The sequence below is a fragment of the Enhydra lutris genome, unplaced genomic scaffold (genome assembly GCF_002288905.1).
Source record: "Enhydra lutris kenyoni isolate GAN:26980312 unplaced genomic scaffold, ASM228890v2 scaffoldscaffold7, whole genome shotgun sequence".
Classification (NCBI taxonomy): domain Eukaryota; kingdom Metazoa; phylum Chordata; class Mammalia; order Carnivora; family Mustelidae; genus Enhydra; species Enhydra lutris.
The window spans coordinates 25,567,266-25,592,475 of NW_019154091.1; the positions used below are offsets into that span (position 1 = coordinate 25,567,266).

Consider the following 25,210-nt stretch of genomic DNA (forward strand, 5'->3'; position numbering starts at 1 on the left):
ACCTTCTCCAGACGTGTAAGCACTGTCTTGGCATTTGTCTAAATCATTTGTTTTGCTTTGTTTTGTTTTGTTTTTTAGAGTTTTAACACCTATACATGGTTAATCAGTGTTTAATTTTGAAAATCTGAATAGCAGTCACAAACTTATCTGTGTTTAAAAAGAAAAGCAATATTACCACTATCAGTTGAAGTCTCCAAGGTAGGAAAATAAAAAAAAGATTATCTGGGTCATAGTCTAGCATCAGCTATCCTGAAGAATTTATTGGGCAAGGTCATGTACTCTAGAAACAACAGTTTTATGAAGTTGGCTTCTGTCAGGGTTCTAGTGTAGATGGATGTCTTGCAGAAATACGGTAAGGGAGAATAAGTGAGCTGCATTATTTGTTGCTTACGATTTCACATAGCTTGGGAGTAGGTTAAACAACACTTGGACTTGGATGGGGGTATGATACACACAAGTTGTAGGCAGCAGAGCATGGAGGTGGGAAGGCAGGAAAATTTACACAAGGGCATCACATTGAAGTACATATAAGAATCTGGCCAATCCTTCCATGGTTAAAAAAGAATGGCAGCAGGTATTTTAGTGATAACGGCTTTCAAAGTGATTGCCTTCTGTATTCTACTGCTCCAATCTGGGTTGCTTAACCTTGGTTATATAGCCATCATTGTGGATCTATTTTATTATCTTCCTGGGGTTTCATTTTGTTTTTTTCTCTTGGGTTTGCTATTTGCAAATTTGTATCCCATGTTATTTTCATTTTTGGTTCTTTAATACTTTCTTGGAAGAGTATGAGGGAAATAAATTATTTTGAGATAAATGACTGAAAAGGACAGTTCTATCCTTATGTTGGATAGTTTGAGTGTAGAATTCTCATTTGGGAATCCTCTTTCTTCAGAATTTTGAAGGCATTGCTCCATTATCAGTTGGCTTCCAGTATTGCTGTGTTGAAGTTCAAAGTCATTATAATTCTTGATCATTGTATGTGACACTTTTTGTTTTAAACATACATATTTCTGGAAGCACTCTGGCTTCAGAGTTCTGAATTTTTCACATTGTTACATGTATTTTTTAAAATTTGTTGTAGTAGGCATTCAGTGGTGGGCCCTTTCAGTCTGGCAACCTGATGGCTTTCAGTTCTGGGGAATATTCTTGACTTATTTTGTTGATTGTCTTATTTCCGTTTTCTCTTTCTGGACCTCCTATTATGTTAAATGTTGAACTTGTTCTAATTATCTTTTGTCTTGTTTTCCCATCTTTATCTCTGCTCTTCTTTCTAGGGAAAGCTGAAGAAATTTTACTTTTCAGCATGGAAAGTGTCTAAATTTCTGTTGTGTAGTTTTCAGGAGTATCTTTATTCTCTGTTCCTGTTTTTTATAGCATCTTGTTCCTACTTCATTGACTGTAATATCTTTTTACTGGATTGTGGTATCTTTTCTGTGGATGTTTTTTCCCTGTGTAGTTTGTTTGCTCTTAAATTTTTTCTTTCCTGTATTTGTTTTTGTCTCCATATAAAAGCATTTCTCAAATAGGACGTAAAACTTGGTTGTCTACTCACTAAGATCTGGGTGGGGGAGAATATGCAGTTGAGAGATGTTTAAAAAAAAGTTGATGAGAAAATTTGTTCTGGGGTGGAGGGAGGCTTTTAATTTAGATTGTAATATAAGGTCATCAGGGTGGTTGTTTATTGTGAGAATCCCCATTGTCAGAATGATGTGTGGTTTCTTTTTTTTTTTTTTTTTTTGTGGGCTCTATGTCAGATACCTTAAGGAAGAATATCTGGGTGAGGATCTGGCTTTCAGTTATAGAATCCAAATTGGGAAAAGGTGGCTAGGGTAGGGTCTCTACATCCAACATTCTAGCGGGATACAGTCCTATATCTGAGAGACTCTTAGCTGTATCTGTGGTCTTATAGTCTGAGCTCTTAGTTTAACCCTTTCCAAAGAAGAAGCTGCTGTGCTTCTGCTAGATTGAGGGAGAGAATCTGGAGATTAAACTGCTTTATCAGTTTTTGTTTAGTCCTCCCTGTTTTCTCCAATTTCATCCCTCCAGCCCTAGTTCCAAAAGTGTCCTTTTTGATTTTGTGTTAGGTCTAGTTTTCAGATTTTCCCACTGTTAAGTTAGATTTTCACTTCTCCGTGAACTTGCTGCTGCTGCTGCTCTTTCTTCTCTTCCTGTCCTTCAGTGTTCGTCTTCTGTTTAAAAAACCCTTTTATCCTTATTTTAGTAGAGATTTTGGAAGAACTCAGAGGAGTATGTGCAATCTGCCATCTTAACCTTGCAACCTCATTTTGTTTTGAACTTAAGGAAAAAAAAAAGAATAAATTGGTTTTGACAGCTCAATTCCCCACCATCACCTTATTTAATTTTAGATGGCTGTGAGCCCTAGGAGGGTGGAAGGAAGGGAGGATTCTTGTTTTTTAAAGCAGGAGTTAGCAAACTTAAATGACCTCATTATAAATATTTTAGGCATTTTGGGCTGTATGGTCTCTGTTGCAGTTACTCAGCTTTGCTGTTGTAGTGTAAAAGCAGCCATAGACTGTACGTAAACAAACTTACATGGCCGTATTCCAGTAAAGTTTTATTTGCAAAAATAGTGGGCTGTATTTGACCATGTAACATAGTCTGTGGACCCCTGTTTTAAGGCCTTAAAATGTAGGTGTTCAGTAAATGACTAAAAGCACACTGGAGGAGTAGCTGTGCTATGTGATCTTTATTTAATGACCCTTAAATGTATGTACGTTTAGGTTTGTACTAAATCAAAGACAGTTTCAGAAATAATCTATTGTTTCTGATGGGAAGGCTGAATTTTTTCTCCTTAGTTTACAGGGACATAAATTTTGCTGGCAGAATACAGTTGACTTTTTTCTGTATTTGTTCTTATATGAAAATTAGGTGGTATTTGTCTGTGTATGAAAGTTAATACTTGAAGTGCTGTTCCTAAACGTGAACGTGACTAAATCTGTGAACCAAATACTAAAATGTAAAATCACACAAGGAATTATATGAAGACCTATATGTTGACTTAGATAACCTTATTTCCCTTTTTAATTCTCATTGTAATTTCATATTCAAAAGCTAGATTTTTAAGGTGAAAGGGGGTGAATGTTATCTTACTACTTTTTTCCCTTTTCTTTCAATGGTGCCATCCTCCTGGCTTTAAGTACAAAGGTAGACTTAGGTTTTCTTAACTTTTTGCCCATCTCCACTATGAAGTAAAGAAAAAGGGAAGTCCTAAGATAGTGAGTACAGGCTGATGTGATTGCCCTGTAGCCATCAGGGATCCAGGATCCTTGTTCTTCCAAACTCCTTCATTCTGTTGGCTTTCATTCTCTAGGATGCCTCATGGTCCCAGCATGGTTGTTAGAACTCTATAATTTATATCCCTATTCTACAAAGGGAGTAAGATCAAAAAGGCCTCCCAGCTGTCTATTATCCTATTAAGGAAGGCATACTCAAAATTCTGTACATTTTGCTTTTTTAACTCATTGCCCAGAATTACATAACCACACCTAGCTAAAAGATAGGCTGGGAAATGGAGATTTTTAAAAGCTTGGTGTATTGCCATCTCATGTAAAATCAGGGTGCTGTTACTAAGAAGAGTGAAGTCAGTGGATACTGGGTAGAGAACATATACTTCTTGACCTCGTGTTCCTGGAACCAACCCTATCAAACGACATTTTTAAAGCTAAGAGTAGAGGGGCCTCTACTGGCTCAGTCGGTGGAGCATGCAACTCTTGATCTCCAGGTTGTTAGCTTGAGCACCACATTGGGTGCAGAGAATTTCTTTAAAAATAAAATCTCTGGAAAAAAACCTTAAAATATAAATTTTATATTTGACCATGTGCTTTTAAATGAAATTTTACGTACTTCCAGGTTATGCTGTTTATTTATGAAGTTAGAAAGAAAACTGAATTACCTTTTGAATTTCCTATTTCATATTTTTGAAAGAGGCATATTAACCTAGAAAATGAGTTGAAGTTTTTTATAATTTTTAATTTTTTTTGGTAATTGGTACATTTGAACCTTGGTGTGATACTATGATATTGTAGCAAAGAACAGTCTGAACTTGATCAAGATTTGGATGATGTTGAAGAAGTAGAAGAAGAAGAAACTGGTGAAGAAACAAAAATCAAAGGTATTATTTTAAATTACTTCAGGAGCCAGTGATTGCTGGCACATGTCTTCTAGAGGGTAGTAACAAATATTGTTCCCTTTTGGATCCTTGTCTGCTTTACCCATGTGGCCCATATGTCTAGTTCAGGAACAGTTTGTGTGTGTATGTTTGGGGTGGGGGGAAGAAAGGAGGGGAAGAGGGAGATGGATACAGAGTGGTAATAAGGGAGGAAGGTGTGAATATAGTGACCCATCAGAAGTTACTTGGTGTACCCTCTACTGCTGGAGTGACATGGCTTCGCTGGGTCAAACAGCTGCTGTGAGTTTTGTCTGAATTTAGAAATGTTACAGGTCTTGGTGGGAGTTGTTTCTGGTGGCAGTTGTAAACAAACAACACTAGCTTAGAGTTACTGGAAATGTTCAGTATTTCATATATAGAAAACATATAGTTGTAAATTTCAAGCTTTTTAAAAAATCTTTCCAACCAAATGACAAAGAAGACATTTATTAAATGTAAACAAAAATCTTACAGTTTTTTCAGCAAATAATTATAAAGGGAGAAGTAGCGATGGTAGTGGGGAATTGTGCTGCTTTAGGTTATGCCGTGTAGGTATGGGCTAAGAATTAATAAAGTACTAGATGATTCAACTTTTCATTGTTGAGCCAGATGGAGGTTAATTGTGAAAAGACAGCTGAACTTCAGCTTCAGCTTTCATCTTGTAGCATTGTCTTAAAAGATATGTAGGTCAGTATCCTTAGTGGCCAACATTGACATTTTTGAAGTCATTTTGGTTATCATAACTATACACCATCCAGTAATCAAATTAATACCAGGAATTGACAGAAACATAACTGGGAAAATTCATGTCAATTTTGTGTAATGTCTATTGATGAAGAGATAATAATAGCAAAATAATTTGTTTTGCCTAAATCTAGTTTATTTTTGGATTTAGTATAATTTTTGGACACATTAACAACCACATTTTGTTTGGCTTTAGTTACAACCTTGGTTGTCTCAGCTATTAACTTTCTCTATTCTGATACACAGAAGCACACTATATTGTACGCATCAAACAGGCAGTTAGGTTACTTCACAGTCTTTCTCCCAGGGTCCAAAGTGTCAGTACACTTGAAGTTTTCTGATAATGTGTTGTCTACCATCAAAGCATTATATGGAGTCATTGGTAGGCATCTGGATGAAGCTTTGAGCTTCTTAAAAATGTAAGGTAGATGAAACACAAGGTAGTAGGAAGAGAAGGGACATTTATAGTTAATAGTAGTTGTGGCAATGGCATGAGAAATGGTTTGTGTTACTAGATCATTAGGAATCTGAATTTCAGGTTTTTCCAGAGTGGATTTTCCTCAGCTTGCTCCCCATTTCTACTCAGACCAATGAATTATGGGCTAGTCAGGAAAACTTCATTATTGGATTGTCCTATTAAAATAGCATAATACATTTTCATAAAATCCTTCTTTCGATGCCTTTTTTTTTTTTTTTTTTTTTTTTTTTAAGCGCGTCAGCTGACTGTTCAGATGATGCAAAATCCTCAGATTCTTGCAGCCCTTCAAGAAAGACTTGATGGTCTGGTAGAAACACCAACAGGATACATTGAAAGGTACAAGTTCTTCTTTTCTGTAGTCTTTATTTATCCTTCTGTAATCAGCATTGCAGGTATATCTTTTTAAGACCATCTAGGGCTCATATACTTAATAGTGGAAAGCTAATGTCTGTTAGTATCTAGCATAGGATTTTGGGGAGTTTAAAATTTCGCTGAGCACCACCAATTTAGACTTGGTCTTTTAAAGTTTGACTCCCCTCCATAGGATATACACTGATCTTAACCATTTCTGAGATTTGTTCGGAGGTGTACTAGAAATACACAGAATTAGAAGAAATGCGAATTTCTTATTTATTTCACTGGTCCTGTAAATCATTAATAGTAGCCTGTATATCTTATTCTGCTTATAATTCTTTTTTTACTTGGCTTTATGAGTTTAAGCTCCATCCATGTTGCTATCTGTGTGTAATCTCTGGCTAGTAGTTTCTGGCTTCTGAATGTTATCATTTATGGTGATTCGTGTCCACCATGTTTTATTACATGCTTTTTCTTTGATGGATATCTTGATTGCCTCTAAGCTTCATCAGCACAAATTCCATTGTAATGGTCCTCTTTTTGCATGCCTTCTTAAAGAACTGTGTAAGAATTTTGGGGGGGATACATACTTACAGTGGGATTGTTAGTTACAGGGTATGCAAGCTTTTAAGTACTTCCCAGCTTGCTTTCTAGAATGACTGTATCCAGTGCATGAGGCAGCCTTCATCCTTGTCTCTGCCAGCAGTTGTGGCATCATTCAGCTTTATGGGTTTTTTGCTTTTACCAGTCTAAGAGGTCCAGGTTTATTTTGTTTTATTTGTACTTTTTGTTGTCTAACGAGCTTTTTATTCATCATGAGTGTGAACCTTTTAGGTTCTCATTGTCCATTTTCCTATTGGGGTTTACTATCTTGTTTTGCAGGAGTTTTTTTTTATATTCAAGGTGTTAATCTCTTATCAGTTTTAGACTTTGTAAATAATCTGTTGTCATTTTTATTAACTTTATCTATCCATAGCATTCTCCATAAAACAGAAGTCCTTAATTTTTATGTTCTAGGTTTTTTGACCTGTGGCTTATTCAAGTTAAGAAGTTCTTACTAGTTCCTTCTCCATTTCCTGTTGACTAGTTTCACCTTTCATCTTTAGGTCTTTAATAAACCCTCTTTGTATTTAGCTGTGCATCAGGGTTTTTTGTTTTTTGTTTTTCCCTTTTTTACTGAGCTTGTTTCTGTAACACTTCACTAAACAGTTCATTATTTCCTCATTTATTTGTGATATGACCTTTATTGCGTGTCAGTTTCTTATAAACACCTGTGTTTGTCTTTGAGCAGCACTCTTTTTTTAATTTGGCTTTTTAGTATGTAAATGGTATCTGGCAGGGTGTTAATTTGTTTCTCCCTATAATATCTTGCTTTCTTTTACCTTCCCTCCCTTCCTCATCCCCTGTGGAATACACTCTTAAGATTGGCCTAATCATATGTAACCTTTATCCAACATATGGTTGATAGTAAGTTTATAGGGGTTTTCACAAAACAAAACAACCCCCCCCCCCACTAAAATTTTGATAGGAGTTGCATTGAATCTATAGATTAAAATGGATAGGGAATTCTTCTAATGTAAAATTGTCTCATCTATATCCTTGTATTTATTGAAATCATACTCTCTTTTATTACAAAGTATTTCTCATTGTCTGTTCTTGGTTAATTTCTGTATACTTTAGTTGTGTTGGTATTGTGGATAACATCTTACTTTGTATTGTATTTCTGAGTTGAATGTTGTTGATGTACAGAAGAGTGCTATTGATTTATTTTTATATTTCTTTTGCTGTTGATCTTGCATCCGGAAATCTTGCTACATGTATTACAGTAATTTGTTCTTTTCTTTTCTCCCAGAGGCAAAAGATCTTGTCTGCAAATAATGGCAGTTTTAGCTCTAATCTTTCACACCAGGTTTATTTTTATTTCATTATAACATTGGCCAGGACTTTTCAGTACTGTTAGCATTAAGTGTGAGCATCTTTATCTTATTTCTAGTCTTAACCAGGAATGGATATAAAATCTCTCCATTAAACTTGGTGTCCACTTGGATTTTTTTATGACCTTTTTTCTGTATGTATTCAGATGGTCTTTTGACTTTTTCTTTGAATCTGTTAAGTACACATTGAACATATTTTTGGAAACATGTATTTCCAATACTAAACTAGCCTTGCATTCCTGGAATAAATTTAATCATGTATTAATACTATACTGTTGAGTCAAGTAGTCAATATTTTATTCAAGGTCCTTACTCATTAGTGAAATGTCCTTGAATATGTGTGTGTGTTTGGATATGCGTGTGTGATGTATGTATATGTATATTTACAATACAGAAACTTTAACAGGATGGTAATTCCATGCCCTGGTATTAGAGTCAAGATTTCAGCTGCTTAATGAAATAAACAGGGTTGCTGTTAAAAGCAGCTTGTATAAGATAGGAATTAACTGTTCTCTAATGGTGGGTAGAATGCTTCTAAAAATGGACTTTGGCCTTTGGTTTGAGAACCCTTACTTGGATTTGCTCCATTCCCCTTTCCAGTTTCTTGAATTGAGGGCTTTGTTCATTTGATTTTTATTAAAAAATTATCTTTTATGGCCTTAATATTTGTTTTTCTACATGTTCTGTGAAAGTTAAGTGTGAAACTATATGCTGAAATTCGTAGCCTAGACATTAATTGTTGTGTTGTTCAGGTTTGCTTATTTCTGCTTATTGATTGATAGCTTGATCTGACAGTTTCTGGGAAGAATGTGTTAAAAATTTCTGCTTAATCTGTTTCTCCCTGTAATTCTATTAGTTATAGATTAATATATTTTGAAGCTGTATTATTAACTATATGTTTGTGATGTGTATATCTTGTCCTTTTGTTCCAGTTTACCAGTATAAAATGTCCTCTGTCGTATTTTGTGGTGGTGGTGGTGTTATAAATCGTTTTGTCTGATACTAAGATAGCTATTCTAACTTTCTTCTGGTTTTTATTTACGTTGCATGGATTTTTCCATCCTTATATCTTATCTCTAGTATGGAAGTTTGCTTCTTTATTAGTAATTTTATTTATTTACTTATTTATTTTAAAGATTTTATTTATTTATTTGACGGAGAGATCACAAGTAGGCAGAGAGAGGGAGAGGAGGAAGCAGGCTCCCCGCTGAGCAGAGAGCCTGATGCTGGGCTGGATCCTGGGATCATGACCTGAGCCGAAGGCAGAGACTTTAACCCACTGAGCCACCCAGGCGCTCCCTTTATTAGTAATTTTAAACTGCATTTCTTGAAAGCGGTATTGTTTTGGGGCTCAACTGCTATTATTTTATAATTTATTGTGCTTTGTTTTTTTTTTCTCTTTTTTTGCTTTCCATTAAATTAGGTTGTCTTCTGTTAAAGTTACTGCATTCTGTTGTTTGTTATTATGGTAAAGGGGCTCATAACTTTTTTTTTTTTTTTTTGTAAAGATTTTATTTATTTATTTGACAGAGATCCCAAGTAGGCAGAGAGGCGGCCAGAGGGGGCAGAGGGGAAGCAGGCTCCCTGCTGAGCAGAAAGCCAGGTGCGGGGGCTAGATCCCAGGACCCTGAAATCTTGACTTCTGAGAGCATGACCTGAGCCACCCAGACAACCCAAGGGGCTCATAACTTGTTAAGTTTATTTACCCCTACTGATTTCATAAATTTACTAATGTCTGTATTATTTATAAATATACATTCTCTAGTCTTCTTTCTTTTCTATCAAGGCAACAGTAAGATTTACCAAGATATTTGGCCACCCATACTTACATAGTAATTTCTTAATTTTTTAAAACTTTCTCAGAAATTATTTTTAATGAATGTAATGAGTATATCTGGCGTGTTTCCTAAAGCCTATGTGCCTTGTGCAATTTTTATTTTGTCTTCATATTTGAATAATAGTTTGGCTTATAAAATTATAAGTTCAGATTTCTTAAATAAAAGTTCATTTCTTCTTGTATATGCTATTTCCTTTTGAAGCTGATGTTAGATTCCTTCTCCTGTGTAGGTTATTTGCTTTTCGTTGAACACATTTAGAATTTTCTTTGGTCTTTGATATTCATGAATCTCATTAACTGTCTAGGGCTTTAGAGTAAGGATTTCTATATTACTTTAACTCTGAGAAATTTATTTTTCATTTATTCAGATAGCCACCTCTTCTGTCTTTCAGCTGTTGCTAATTTTGTCGTCCAAGTCATAATTTTTCTGTCTTTCCTGCTGCCTTTCTAGAGAGCTTTTCAACTTTAATGGACTTCCTTAAGTTGAACCTATATTCTGTTTATCCTATTTATTGGTTATTTATTTTAGCCACTGTATTTTTCATATTTAATATTTCTATTTTGTTTCAGATTTCTTGGTCTCGTTTCTTCCCTATCTCTTTAAATATATTTACATTGTTTTGTCTAATAATATGGCTTCAGATAATAAATACTTCATTCTTTCATTAAAAATTACACTTCTTAAGGGTTTAGTTACTTTGGCTGTAGAGCTCAGGCTCACTGTGGTTGATAAGTTGCTCCCCAGTAATGATTATTGAGGGGAGGAATAAAAAGATCAGGCTCTGGTTTGTGACAGTCCCATGGAATTTAAGAAAAGGGATTGGAATGAACCTAAGGAGAGTTCCGATTACTTCGGACTCAGAAGTTTGCTGTTAGTTCCAGGTGATTGTTTTTGGCTGCTTGGGGAAGAGGCGTTCTCCTCTGGTTGTAATCCATTTTACCTGGATTGGAAGGGTGGAAGAAGAATGCTTGTAGGCTCTCAGGCAGCCAGTTCAGCTTTCATCAGCTACTAAAAATGCTGGCACTAGGCTCTGCAAAGGGTGAAGGAGTTATAGAGACTGTTGTAAGGCAAGTGCAGAATTTCAAAAGCTTTCTTCGAGCCTCTCCTCACTGCTGCCCATTCCGCCCATTCCCTCCCTTTTCCAGGTTGCAGTTCACTCTGTACAGTTGTTACTCACCCTGAAGTTGCTCCTGGTATGTGTGTGGTTGCGTGTGTGAGTCCCTGAATAGTTGTTTTCTTGTTGGTTCTGAAATTTCTAGAGTTGAATTCTCTTTGTTTTTCTGAGACACAGTGTGGGGGTGGGCAGCACCCCATGCTATTTCATCACCTTGACAAAACATCAAACTTTTTACTTTCAATTGTGAGAAATAAAAATTGGTATATGTAGAAAGTTTTTTATTTCTCATTATCTTAACTTAAGTAAGAGAATTACTTGATTTACAGCAATCTGCCTAAGGCAGGAAATTCTAACCTGGATTCTATCTGTTGTATAGAGTCCCTGAAGTTCAATAAATTTTGAGCAAACATTTTTTGAGTGGTAGGGAGATTCACAAGTTTAATCATACTTCAGGGGGCTTATACCCCATAGTAAATTGTATGATTTATGAATTATATCTCAAACCTGTTACTGAAAGTCTCTTAATGAAATATACATTTTTTTAAATGTAAGTTTAAATTCTAAATAGAGACTAAAATAGGAAATAATGGTGTAAGATACCCTCCTTTTTTCTAATATCCTTTTCCCTAAAAATAGCTGGTATGGGTGAGATATGCATACTTTTCTTAAAGCAAGGTATTGTCCTTATTCTCAGGATGGTTAGTCAATGACTTTCTAACTTCCTAAGAGATAGACTGTTTTACAGCTTAAATGTCAGCACAGACAAGTCTAATCCTGAACTTGATTATAATGAAAGATTTAGGTTTGATATGGTTTACATTTTTTTTAATCACAACTTACTGTATCTGCTTAAATGTTCACTCTTGAAATATTTTATAGTTAAGTTCATGTATTTATGTTTCTGGAATTTTAATTACTTTGAATGAGTATTGCTTTTGCTTCAAATAGGACACCTATCATTCACTAACTTCTTTGCTTTACTTTTCAATATGATAAAAGTGTGACTTGTGTTTTACTGTGATGCTGTGTAACTGGTGTGTACCAACCTTTCAGTTTGCCTAGGGTAGTTAAAAGACGAGTGAATGCTCTCAAAAATCTTCAAGTTAAATGTGCACAGATAGAAGCCAAATTCTATGAGGAAGTTCATGATCTTGAAAGAAAGTATGCTGTTCTCTATCAGCCTCTGTTTGATAAGGTAATATTTCTACTACTTTATTTTCTTGATCTAAAATTTGAGATTACAATAAAGCTCTGGAAATACAAACAAACTTACGGGTGGTTAGTCTTCAGACCTCTCACCAAAATGGTTATTAGAGGTATTTAGGAAAACTACCGATAATAGCAATTCAAGTTGTGGTATGCATTCATTAAATCTATACACATCTTTAATGAGAAACAGCTACTAGCTGGATGTCAGTGTTTTTATGCAAGCTTTTCTTTTTTGTTTTTTTTAAATCATTTTAGCGATTTGAGATCATTAATGCAATTTATGAACCTACGGAAGAAGAATGTGAATGGAAACCAGATGAGGAGGATGAAATTTCGGTTGGTACCAACTGTAATTTAGTGTTTTTTTAATACCTTGGAAATATTTTATTGTAAGATTGATGGTGAGTTAACGATAATCAGAACAGATGAGCCACTCTTAGCCCTGGTGCCGTCTGTACCCAAATACATTGTTCCCTTGCATTTCTTTAGTCTTTAAATTTTAATAGATTATATAAACTTTCCCTTTGAACCTCATCATGACATATAAAAGATTGTTACTGTTTTTCACGTGATGAAATGGAGGCTTCTGTTGACTTGCCTACAATTAATAAGCGGCAGGGTTGTGACATAAATACAGTTTTCTGTTACATGACTCTGTTTCCCCAGCATTGCTATTTTAATGTTGGTTGATAAGGAGAACATAATGTTTTGATAAGAACAAGGGGTGAGGAATTGGGCAAGGTTTATTTATTATTATTTTTTTTTTTCCTGAAGCTTTATAATTTTAATCCAAAAATGTTCCCATATAGTTCATAGGTTCTCTCTTAGTGGTTCTCTTTTGGAGGGGTCTGGTAGTAGTAATATTTATAGAAGTAAAGTTTGGTATGGGTAACAGCAGTGTTTACACAATTAGACTAGAACTTAACTGATTGAAAATTGCAGTTGGTGATTGAGGATTTGTTGGTTTCTGTACTTCACTGCTGGATGTAAGTTAAGGGGATGGGTAAGATTTTATCAAATAGTCTGATTTAGGAATTTAGTAACTTAATGCTGTCATTTATCAAGGAGGAGCTGAAAGAAAAAGCCAAGATTGAAGATGAGAAAAAAGATGAAGAAAAAGAAGACCCCAAGGGAATTCCTGAATTCTGGTTAACTGTTTTTAAGAATGTTGACTTGCTCAGTGATATGGTTCAGGTAATTTTATTCATAAAAACATCTGACTACCTCAAAGGATAAAAACCTTTGAAATTTAAATGGCTGTGATGACTAGTCTCTCCATTGTTGACCTCTATAGAATGATTGCTGTCTTTTGAAACCTCTGTTACCTGTAGAAGGAAAATGACATTTTTGATTAATGTAATAAATAAATTATAATTCAGTTTCAGAAATTAGATAATGAAGTGGTCCCTTTGACAGCTGTTTATCATTGAGCTATGTTTTGTCATAGTCTTTTTTCTTCTTTATTTAGGTGCTTAGTATTAGAGATTGGAGGGAGGAAACTTAAAATTTCTTTTATCTGACCCAAAAAGACTTTTTCAGTCTGAAACAAATATTCCAAGGAACATTTACATTTTAAAAGAATAACATAAAGATCTTTAGCTCTTTTACAGTTCTCACTTTTTCTGGGAGTACAACACAGATGTCACCTTCTCTGGGAAACTTTTCCTGTCCTAATTAGAAGCATTTCTTGAGGGGTGCCTGGGTGGCTCAGTTGGTTAAGCATCTGCCTTTGGCTCAGGTCATGATCCCAGGGTCCTGGGATGGAGTCCTGCATCGGGCCCCCTGCTTCGTGGGGAACCTGCTTCTCCCTCTCCCTCTGCCTGCTGCTCTGCCTGCTTGAATTCTCTCTGTCAAATAAATAAATACAATCTAAAAAAAAAAAAAAAAAAGAAGAAGAAGAAGCATTTCTTGAGCCACTATTCTGTGCATTATAGTACTTATTGCCTTATAGTGTAATTGTTGAAAGTTAAAGTCAAGGAAAAGAAATCTCATAACAATGACTGCTTATTGCATTTCTCCTTTGGAAAAGTAGAAAAGGACCTAGCACAGTGAAAGGAACAAGAAGCAGCTGGAAAAGGAAATGTTTTTAAAGCCAACATGCCTGAGTTAGACTTAATTTTTTTTAGTCTTCAGCCCATTCAGTCTGATGATGATGTAATTCTCTGTTAAGTCACTTTTTTTTTTTTTTTTAAAGATTTTATTTATTTATTTGTCAGAGAGAGAGAGGGAGAGAGAGCGAGCACAGGCAGACAGAATGGCAGGCAGAATGGCAGGCAGAGGCAGAGGGAGAAGCAGGCTCCCCGACGAGCAAGGAGCCCGATTGGGACTCGATCCCAGGACGCTGGGATCATGACCTGAGCCGAAGGCAGCTGCTTAACCAACTGAGCCACCCAGGCGTCCCTGTTAAGTCACTTTTTTCCTACTATTGCCAGTAGAAGTAAGTAGAGCTTATAAGTAAACTAGCTTTAGTATAAGCCATAATCTGGAGAATAGGTCTTATGGTTCATAATTGTTACATAAAGCCTCACTAAAAATGTCTCAGTCAGCTAAATGTTTATTGTCCAGTAATAGCACACTAATCCTAAAATGCCATGTTAGATATGCATTTCCGTATTTTCTTAATTTGCAGGAACATGATGAACCTATTTTGAAGCACTTGAAAGATATTAAAGTGAAGTTCTCAGATGCTGGCCAGCCCATGGTAAAAGAACTTTAAAGTATTTTCAGTTTTTTAACATTCGACGTTTTTAGGTAGACATATGGAACTTTCCAAAAAAGAGGTGATATTCTAAGCCTAGAGATGGGTCAGAAAGAAGTTAAAACTCGTACTTGGTACTGTTGTTGGTAGGATGTTAATAATTGTGGTTTAAATGTTGGTAATTGTGATGCAGAATTTATTTCTTTTCCTCCCTCTGAACATAAAACTGTTTTTGAAATATAGGAACTCCTTGATCCTAGATTAAAAATAGATAAAAAATAGTAGCACCCTAAATACTTAACTCCGTCTCAAAAGGCATGTGTCTGGGAAATACATAAAACAGAGTATGTTAGAGGGCTTCCACTTTTCATGATGAAAGATCAGTTACTAGCTTCTCCCAGAAACCATCAGTAGTATGTGAGGAATGAGGAAAACTACTACAGGCTATAGTTTGTTCTATCGTGTGTAGTACAGTTGGGCTGTTCCTGTCAAATTTGGATAAGATGATGATTAAAAGTCCTCTTTATGGGTATGGAAGGAGGAAGGAGTACTTGGTCAGTTTATTACTGAATAAAACTATTTTATAAACATGTTAATAAATAGAAATTGTAAACTAAGCTAAGTTTTATTCAGTTTTATTTTGTGTCTTGTTTTTTTAACATAATTTGGGGTTTTTCTGACCCTTTCCCAGAATAGGAAAGGCATTATCACCTAAGCGTTTACGTGTTTATAAAAATAAACAGATTGAATTTTACTTACTAATGGATTAACATTTGTGACGTAGGAATTTCATTAGTTTTTTTTTTTTTTTTTTTTTAAAGAGTTTCGTCTTAGAATTTCACTTTGAACCCAATGAATATTTCACAAATGAAGTGTTGACAAAGACATATAGGATGAGGTCAGAACCAGATGATTCTGATCCCTTTTCTTTCGATGGACCAGAAATTATGGGTTGTACAGGGTGAGTTTAATTTTACTGCTTTCACAGAATATTCTGTCTTTTTGTTTTATTTGTGATTTGTATTATTTAGTAAATCCTTGTGTGTCCTTGATGCATAGTTTATCTCTAAACATTTCAGAAAAGTGTTTTCTTAGATGAACACACTTATTTTCCTAGAATTCTCCTTGGCTTTTAGTGGTAGAGACATTTCTTCAAAGGAGAACACACTTAAATTTATTATATTATGAATTTGTGTTAATTGTCTATTTATTGCAAAAATGTGTTTAGAATTAAAAATTTCTCTTTATATTGCTATTGAAAACATTTGAGCCAATTTTTCCCTCTAAAATCTGTAATTAAAACAATAACATTTGGGGTACTTGGGTGGCTCAGTCAGTTAAGCTTCCACTCTTGGTTTCAGCTCAGGTCATGATCCCAGGGTTGTGAGATTGAGCCCTGTGTCTCAGCCCAGAATCTGCTTGTGATTTTTTTCCCCCCCTTCTGCTCTTCCCCCCTACTCACCTGCATGTGCTCTCACTCTTCTCTCTCTCGCTTCTTTCTATAAAATAATACAATCTTTAAAAAAAATAAATATTTAATTAGATAAATCTTGGCTCTTCCAGCAGTAAAGTATAACATGGTAATTCTGATAGATTCTTCCCTTTGTTTTGCAAGGTGCCAGATAGATTGGAAAAAAGGAAAGAATGTCACTTTGAAAACCATTAAGAAGAAGCAGAAACACAAGGGACGTGGGACAGTTCGTACTGTGACCAAAACAGTTTCCAATGACTCTTTCTTTAATTTTTTTGCCCCTCCTGAAGGTAAATAGTGGTTTTAGTTTGGGTATCGATGGTTGTTCTGTTATAAGCTTTCTTTAGTTTCGTACTCATTTGAATTTCTTTTCTCAATTTTGCAGTTCCTGAGAGCGGAGATCTGGTAAGTTAAATTATTATTAATTTGTTGAATTATTCACTATGAAATTAAAGAACTGGTTCTCAGAAGTGGAAGTTGGATAGTTGCTACTCTGATTTTACATTCTGAGGCTTGCAATGCATGGAGAAGACCCTTATGCATCTGGAATTATTTTATTCAGAATGCCTGTAGTGTTTCCATTGAGAAATGCTGAAAGGCTAAAGACTTTTTGAAGTATTGGGGGGATTCAGGTTCTTAAGATGATATTTTTCGTATTGAAACTAGGATGTATTAGATAAATCATTTCTACTGTCTATTTATTAAAACTCCTAACCACATTCTGGTTAGAACTCTTTCTGTATTTGTTACTCCAGTGGAAACATGGTTTCATATTGTGGCCATGTATTATGAGCATATAGCCAAGAGCTGCCGTAGTGCCTGTGTACAGCCTGGAAGGAGAAACAACCTCAGACAGGTCTGTGCAGGCAGGGTGTAAGCTACATACGTTTTGAATCTGCTCTTCTGTTGGCCAGATTTTTTAACTTTAACTCAGATAGTTGAGTAGTTTTATACATTTGGAATTAGAAAGTATGTATATTTTGAATACTTTTGAGTTGGAATAGTGTTGGCTAAGGCTAAGAACAGATCTGTAAAAGGCAAGTATTTCTGCTTGTAAAGAGTGGTAAGTGGCTTTGTTCAAAATGTCTGTCTTTTGTGGGACAAAAAGGGGGACTATAAAGCAGCACCTGAATTTTAGGTAGAACTACTTAATGAACATAGAGATAGAATTTTGTGCTATTTTCATGTCAGTGAGTTGGTTTGGAGTTTGTGTTGAAGTTGTTTTTGTTTTTGTTTTTTTTGTTTTTTAATTCTGTTGTCAAATATGGTAATAGAACAGCCTTGAGTAGTTACAACTAGAACACCTTCACCTGTGATTAGAAGTCTTTCTGTCAAAGTGCACTGCTCCCTTTTGTGTTTTTTTTTCACTGTTTATTATAGTGGATTATGTTGATGAGTCAAAATAAACATCCATGGAATATTTACTCATTGTTTGGTATTGTTTGGAATTTAAATGACATTATTTGACTCATTGTTTTGTATTGTTTGGAATTTAAATGACATTATTTGAATTTTGAGTAATGTCTGCACCATTTCTGTGTTGTGCTTTGTCATTAAATAGAAATCCTAGATTGACTTAGTATTTATTAAGTAGGATTCTATCTCCTAATTTGGCATTATACATACAACTGCTTGTGTACTCTTTCTATAAAATAATAAGGAAGTGTGAGCGATCCTTCATGTTCTTCCATTATGTGCCATATACCTAATGTTATTTAAATCCCGAGATTCTTTCTTAGTATTATTCCATTTGGTGTTTTCAATAGTGAATATTTATAAGGAAAATTAGTCATGTAACAAAGTTGCTGTTATTTTAACATTTTAAGTAAAAAAAAAACAATAACCGGTTCTAATTTTTATTTTCTCAAATTTCTCTGAGTATGTACACTTACTTGGGAACTTTGTTTTATTAAAACCCTATGAACCATCAGAAAGGATGAATACCCAACTTTTGTAGCAACATGGACGGGACTGGAAGAGATTATGCTGAGTGAAATAAGTCAAGCAGAGAGAGTCAATTATCATACGGTCTCACTTATTTGTGGAGCGTAACAAATAGCATGGAGGGCAAGGGGCGTTAGAGAGGAGAAGGGAGTTGAGGGAAATTGGAAGGGGAGGTGAACCATGAGAGACTATGGACTCTGAAAAACAATCTGAGGGGTCTGAAGGGGCGGGGGGTAGGAGGTTGGGGGAACCAGGTGGTGGGTATTAGAGAGGGCACGGATTGCATGGAGCACTGGGTGTGGTGCAAAAATACAATAAATAAAAAATAATAAAAAAAAATACAATAAATACTGTTAGGCTGAAAATAAATTTAAAAAATTAAAAAAACAAACAAACCGTATGAACCCAAGGTATATATAGATGATTGTTTAATCACACACATAAGCTAATTTTAAAATGATAGAAAGTTAAAAGTGAAGTTCAGTGTTGTTTCATAGAGTTTAAACCCAAGAGTTTTGCATGTGCCTAATTAAATAAAAGTTACTAAATTTTGTGCCTTTTTTTTCCTTAAAAAAATACAAAACAAAACAACAGGATGATGATGCTGAAGCTATCCTTGCTGCAGACTTTGAAATTGGTCACTTTTTACGTGAGCGCATAATCCCAAGATCAGTGTTATACTTTACTGGAGAAGCTATTGAAGATGATGATGATGATGTGAGTGAATCTGAATCCTGCATTGAAATCATTTGGTGAGGGTATGATGGTCACAGTTGGTGAGCAGTTAAATGAATAGATGTAATTTTTAAAAAAACACAGTAATTCAAAGGCTAATTACTGATATCTTATAGATAACTTTCTTGAATTGTTTTAAATATGTCCTCTTAGGGTCTTGGTAGCTTTTATTTTCCTGCTAACAGGAAGACTGCTTTGACTTAGTGCAACTTTTTACTAGTGTTTGGTCACTGTTGTAGATATATTATGCTCTTTGACCAAAACATACCTAAGATGCTTTTTATTACTTAATAATACTAGAAGCATAGAATTTTTATCCAAAGGAGTATTAAGCAATGATTAAGGTAAAATTAGGCTGCCCTCAAATATTTTGGCTATCTTTATTGCTAAGTGTCAGTCTTTCCAATAGATTTAGGGCCTTTTTTGTGCTGCGTGTTTAAATAAATATAGGCAAGTAATATTCATAGTAATAGTTGCCTGATCACACTTAATGCACAGTCGTACTGTGTTCTTTATTTTAACTTTTTATATTGTCAGATTTAGATACTGGCACTGAATTGAGTGATTCCTGCAGCCATTTAATTTATAATTAATTGCCTTGGGTTAAGTATTTTCCTCTTTAGATATTAGTGGATTTAAGATGGCTATAACTAATGCTGTTCTCAAATGTTTGTTAGCTTCATTCAAACTTCATCCTTTTTTCCCTTTTTAGTATGATGAAGAAGGTGAAGAAGCAGATGAGGTAATGTTTACCAAATGAGCAAATAATTCTCTGTTTAACACATTGAGAAGCAAATTGAGTGACTTATGTATTCCTTTGCTATAATCATTATTCTGTGATATGGGATATAAACCTTTTGGAAAAAAATTATGGTTTTAGAATTCTACAGCCAAACAATGTATGTATGAGGTTTCAATAAATAAATTGCAAAACTCAGAACATTTTTTTTATTTCAAATAATTCTGTTCTACTGCAGGGTTATCAGCTCTTTGAAGAAGTCAAAAGCTGCAGTAAACTTTTTCAACGTTGGCTGCAGTAAATCTTTTCAATAAAAGCTCTCTGGATGTCTCAAGTTGTGTTGGGAAATTTTTCATATTAGAAGCTTTCAATTAAATTGCATTGTCACCATACTCTGTAATCATGAAAATCTTTTGACCTATAGAGTAACTTGTATTAAAATTTCTCCATACATTATGAGCCATTTCTTCCTACTGTGTACCTACTTCATGGATGCATTTTGAACTTTAATATAGGAAGGGGAAGAAGAAGGAGATGAGGAAAATGATCCAGACTATGACTCAAAGGTGAGCAAAATTAGTGCTGCTTTCTATTTAATTCAAGCAGGTTAAATAAGAGTTGATACCTCTTAATAGATATCTCTTAATTTTTGTCCATTGAACTCTTTAATAAATCCTATTGACTGGAGATGATGTATAGTCCACTTTAATCCCCACTGGCATTTCAACAATACGTGAAATTTGAATGCACATTTCCTAAGAAATTTTATTTTTGGTTCTGACTTTGTATTTTTCTTAGTCTAAGGTAAATAAACCCTAAGTTTCTTTTTTTAATATACATTATCTTGGGGTTTTTTTTTTTTTAGATTGTATTTGAGAGAGAGAAAGCATGCATGAGATGGAGGTTGGGGCAGAGCTAGAGGGAGAAGCAGTCCCCGCTGAGCAAGGAGTTGATGCCTGCCTCTAACTCTGGACCCCGGGATCATGACCTGAGCCAAAGGCAGATACTTAACAGACTGAGCCATCCAGGCACCCTGGGCTTTTTTTTTTTTTTTAAACAGTTTTTTTTTAAGAAGCATTTTATTTTTTAAAGGTTTATTTAGTTATTTTAGAGACAGGGCAAGTGGGGTTTGGGAGGGGCAGAGGAAAAGGGACAGAGAGAGAAAAGCCAGCAAGAATCCTCAAGCAGATTCCCTGCCTGAGAGCACAGTTAGACCTGGGGTGCAGGGATACGGGTCTTAATCCCAGGACCCTGAGATCATGACCTGAGCTGAAATTAAGAGTCAGCATTCAACTGACTGAGTCACACGAAGCATTTGAAATTACTTATTGGATGTGTTGTTAGGTTTTCCCTCCAAAGGATAGCTTTATAAACAAAGGTTTTTAAATAATCTGGGTGCTTGGGAATAGGGAAGCAGTACTGTTTGTTAGGTTTTCCACGCCACTTCTGTTTTCTTTATCTTTGAGACTCCCAACCAATTGGTTGTTCTTGAGTATTTGTCATATCAGGGTTAGTAAAGCCCTTTATTTCCCCCAGAATACATAGTACATTATCAGGATTCATTTGAAACTTTGGTTTCTGATAAGTGCATTCATTCATTTGCTAAATACTATAAAAGATCCAGAAGATACTTTAATGTAGTGAGCAGGTAAGAGGGGTAGTTAATAATCAAATCAAATACTCTAAAGAGTATGAGTGTTAGTATGTTTGAATAATTGATCTATAAAAAGGCAAAAATAATTGGTAATATGACTAACATAAATTGCTTGGTTGTTTTTGAGGATTATGGTTTAGTTTGTTATTGAGTTCATTCCAGAGTAAAATACGGGCCTTACTTGAAGCATTTTTGTGACTTGCTAATATTTGAATACATAATTTGCCATCCTTGCATACCTTTTCTTTAATTTGGCAAAAATTTTGGTACAACAATGAGATGATATAATTACGATAACTAGTGTTGAAAATTAACCGAAGCAGGTAGAAAAAGATAGATTGACTTGTTGTTTTCCTTTAACAGAAGGATCAAAACCCAGCAGAGTGCAAGCAGCAGTGAAGCAGGATGTATGTGGCCTTGAGGATAACCTGCACTGTAATAGCCTAAACACAACTATTATTTACTTACAGCCTTATGTTTTTGTATTTTCTTGGTAGACTCAGTAATTTTTTTTAAAGGAAAGGAACTGATAATTTTAAAGACCAATTTGTTCTACTTAGCATTTTAACTCTAGTTTTTCTGCCAGATCTGTTGATTTCACAAATTCTTTCATGCATGTTCATTCATTACTACGTGGTTTGGTTCTTCTGGATAATTTTTATCATGTAACAAAGATTTTAGATTACAGCTATGAAAGTGAACAGAACTGTTAAAAGAAACTTTTTTTTTTTTGCTTTGCTAATTTTTTTCCTGAAGAACCAAAGTATTTTTTTCAGCTAGTAGTTGAATTGGGTTTACATTTGCTTGCACTAGCTGTGCTTTTCATTACTTTGTTACAGAAATACAGTGACTTAGACAATTCCTCATTTAAAAAACAAAATTTCTTGAGACAAATATATGGTTAAGAATTTCCAGTAAGACAACAACTGATAACTTGGATTATTAATGGTTTTTTATTTTTGGTGACATAGTTAGAAACCTGGTAAGGAAACGGAGTAAAAAAACCTAACTCATAGTGTGGTTATTGGTTACTGTAGGCAGGGAATAAAACCTATTTTCAGAAGTTAAGCCTCATTATTTTAATTGTGCTTTTAAATTTAACTTCCATTAACTAAGCGTCTTTTCTTTATGGTAGGGTCTACCTTCTGCTTCCCTGGAAAGGATGAATTTACATCATTTGACAAGCCTATTTCAAGTTTTTTGTTATTGTTTGTTTGCTTGTTTTTGTTTTTGCAGCTTAAAATAAAAATGTCAAATATAATTTTAGTTCTCACAAGATAATGTCTTAATTTTGTACTAATTCAGGTAGAAGCTGAGGCCTAGCTTGAATTAAGCATTTTACCCAGTTTGCCATATTATGGAAGAGAAGTGTTTCAACTTTGGGAGAGGTACTCCATCGGCTAATTAAGAAAATATAAAAAAGAAAGGCAAAATCTTAAGTGATGTTTTTTTAAGAGACAGATTAAAAGGTTAATCTTTTATTTCCTTTGATTAGAGCTAGAGAGAAGGCCCCAAGCCTCTATGGTTAATTCTAATTCTTACCGCTTTTCAAGTATGAGTATGTCATTTACCCATGCTTCTGTTTACTATGTATTAAAATGGGTAGTACTGTTTACCTAACTACCTCACAGAGATATGTTAAGACATATTAAGTTAAATTTTATGAAATGTTTCTTGATCTCATTAAAAGCTCAAAAATTTGGACCTATTTGTACCACAAGTATGATAGCCAGCATTTTATTCATACCAGAGCTTGTTAATTCAACTGGAAAACAAAGGTTTAAGTACCTCTATTCTTGGATCTGGTCAGACAACACTCTTGCAGATCTTTGTGTGGCTCCTATCTTAATAGAAGCTGATAATGAGCAACTCTTTGTAAAGGTCCAAGGATTGTTTTTAAGTGTTTTAGTTATGACCATATTGTAGTATAAACTACAGAGATCATGGGACTAACATAGGAAGAAGACCATTTTTAGTGGGGGGAAATGCCATTAAATTTGAGACTGTAGAGCCACATTTAAAATACCTCAGGCTAATTACTGTTAATTTTTTGTGATGAGCTTAAAAGCTTTGACTCGGTGAGGGTAGACTAAATGGATTATAATTAGAAGACAGCCTAGAGTTCCTGCTCTTAATAAAATTACATTAAGTTTGTTCTTAGAAGTGATAGAGCTTCCTTTTTGAAAATTTAGTATTAAGATCTTGGAATGTGAACACATCTTGTTATTTGTATAGTACTATTCATTCCTCTCCTGAGATTTTAATTAACTACTGGAAATCCTTAACCAGTTAATGGTAGTGTGTAGGAAAAAAATGCCATGAAAACACCTTATGTTTTTTCCTCTTTATTTTCAAAATGCTTTTGTTTGCTTTGATTAGATATTCTTTGCTGATTCTTGTTTCTGTACCCATAGCTCATTTGATCACAGCCTTTTCTGAACTCAAAAAATTTTAAAGATAGAATCCCATTTTTAATAAACTTAAGCAGTAGAACCACTATTTTTTTTTTTTCCATTCCTTTAGGTAATAGCTATTGCCAAAGTGAAGGGACAGATACTATTTCATCTTGTTACATAAAGGGGATGTGGTTTGCAGAGGAATTGTTTTCCTAATAAATTTGGCATTGCAGTGTTCATCTATGCCATCTCTCCAGTTCCAAAATGGTTCTATTCCATTTTAGAAATTTGAAATATGTAATTTGAAATCCTTAATAAAATTTGCATTTAATTTTATAAAATGTACTGGTGATATTTTGGGTGGTTTTTTAAAAATGTGGATATATTTCTATATATATATTTTTGAAGAGCAGAGAGTAGAGATGTTTAGAGTGGGCTATTCTGTGATTAGGCTAGGATGGCCTGTAAATTTGTATAATTTTAAAAGCAACCTCCCAAACCCTGCTAAATGGAGTTTGTTATTGGAAGACTAGAAAGGTTTTTGCTCTGAGTTAAATATTGACATTTTTGAGACACTTTGATTTGTCTTTACATTTTCAGTTTATAGTTTCCCCTAACTCGGGTACCAGATTACCAAGAAGTTCTATTTTTTTCTCTCTAGAAATGGCAGAATCTCATATAATCACTTTTGTAAGCTAATACTTTGAAAATTTTTTTCTGTCATTTTGTGGTCATTCAAATATGGTAAGTAAACAACAATAGTTTCATAAATCACTTAGTTCTTTAGTGATTAAAGATTCACAGATATCTGAAAGTTTGTGAAAATTTTCGGAATTTTTATCTAGTTCACTGAAGCAATATTAATATTTCTGTGACATAAAAATATCTTAATTGTGTGGAACTGTCTTACAGAATAATACTTAGAAAAATGGGATTCTACCTCTGTTTCCTTTTTAGCTGAAGTAATAAAAACATCTGAGAGGGATTAGCTTTGATAGAAATGTCTTCATTATAATGTGAATAGGTTAATGATACTGATTAGTGTATAATAAGGCCCCTAAGATAACTGAATTAACTGTTCATATTACTGCTCTTTGTAAGACAGTATGAATTTGTGGGGTTTTCTGAGTTGTAGGCCATTACCATTATTAAAAATAAAAATAAAACTTTATTGTTTGTGAAAACCTTACACAATACAGAAATACTAAACTAATATTCAGATATTTTTTGAATGCTGGTTTCAGGGCTTGGTTTAGAATTTGAGTCCATTTTTATGGGTTAGTCTTAAAAAAACTTTAGCCTTTATATTTTTTGACTCAGTCAAGCCAAGTGTTATTTTAAATGTACAGAATAAATGGGTAGTTTAGAAGAAGTATATGTTCTTAATAGGAATCTTAGGAAAGAGACTATGCTACTTTAGGTTGTTTTTTTTTTTTTTAAATCTGCACTGTATATATACAATTGGTCATTGTGAACTGGATTTTGTTTTGAAAATGCGTATTCATACTTTAGGTAATTTGTGACTTGAAGGACTAAGTCTAATAGCTGAAAAGTAAATGTAAGGAAAGAGACTATGCTACTTTAGGTTTTTTTTTTTTTTTTTTAAATCTGCACTGTATATATACAATTGGTCATTGTGAACTGGATTTTGTTTTGAAAATGCGTATTCATACTTTAGGTAATTTGTGACTTGAAGGACTAAGTCTAATAGCTGAAAAGTAAATGTAA

At 34.3% G+C, this 25,210-nt stretch overlaps 1 protein-coding gene across 3 annotated transcripts in view; it reads left to right on the top strand.

Annotated features, from left to right (window-relative positions):
- Positions 1 to 23,817, top strand: part of LOC111142047 (nucleosome assembly protein 1 like 1) — a 34,981-nt gene extending 11,164 nt beyond the window's left edge. The window contains exons 3-16 of one of the 3 annotated variants that reach the window (XM_022494976.1): positions 4,050 to 4,135; positions 5,627 to 5,729; positions 11,690 to 11,831; positions 12,101 to 12,181; positions 12,911 to 13,039; positions 14,475 to 14,546; positions 15,365 to 15,504; positions 16,159 to 16,304; positions 16,400 to 16,419; positions 18,553 to 18,675; positions 19,406 to 19,435; positions 19,948 to 19,998; positions 21,450 to 21,521; positions 22,222 to 23,817. In XM_022494976.1, coding sequence (XP_022350684.1) covers positions 4,050 to 4,135; positions 5,627 to 5,729; positions 11,690 to 11,831; positions 12,101 to 12,181; positions 12,911 to 13,039; positions 14,475 to 14,546; positions 15,365 to 15,504; positions 16,159 to 16,304; positions 16,400 to 16,419; positions 18,553 to 18,675; positions 19,406 to 19,435; positions 19,948 to 19,998; positions 21,450 to 21,485 — 1,159 coding nt within the window. In that variant the 3' untranslated portion in view covers positions 21,486 to 21,521; positions 22,222 to 23,817. Of the gene's footprint in view, positions 1 to 4,049; positions 4,136 to 5,626; positions 5,730 to 11,689; positions 11,832 to 12,100; positions 12,182 to 12,910; positions 13,040 to 14,474; positions 14,547 to 15,364; positions 15,505 to 16,158; positions 16,305 to 16,399; positions 16,420 to 18,552; positions 18,676 to 19,405; positions 19,436 to 19,670; positions 19,825 to 19,947; positions 19,999 to 21,449; positions 21,522 to 22,221 lie in introns of those variants that run through there. The other 2 variants (XM_022494977.1, XM_022494978.1) reach the window with 2 other exon arrangements.
- The last annotated feature ends 1,393 nt before the right edge of the window (positions 23,818 to 25,210 follow it).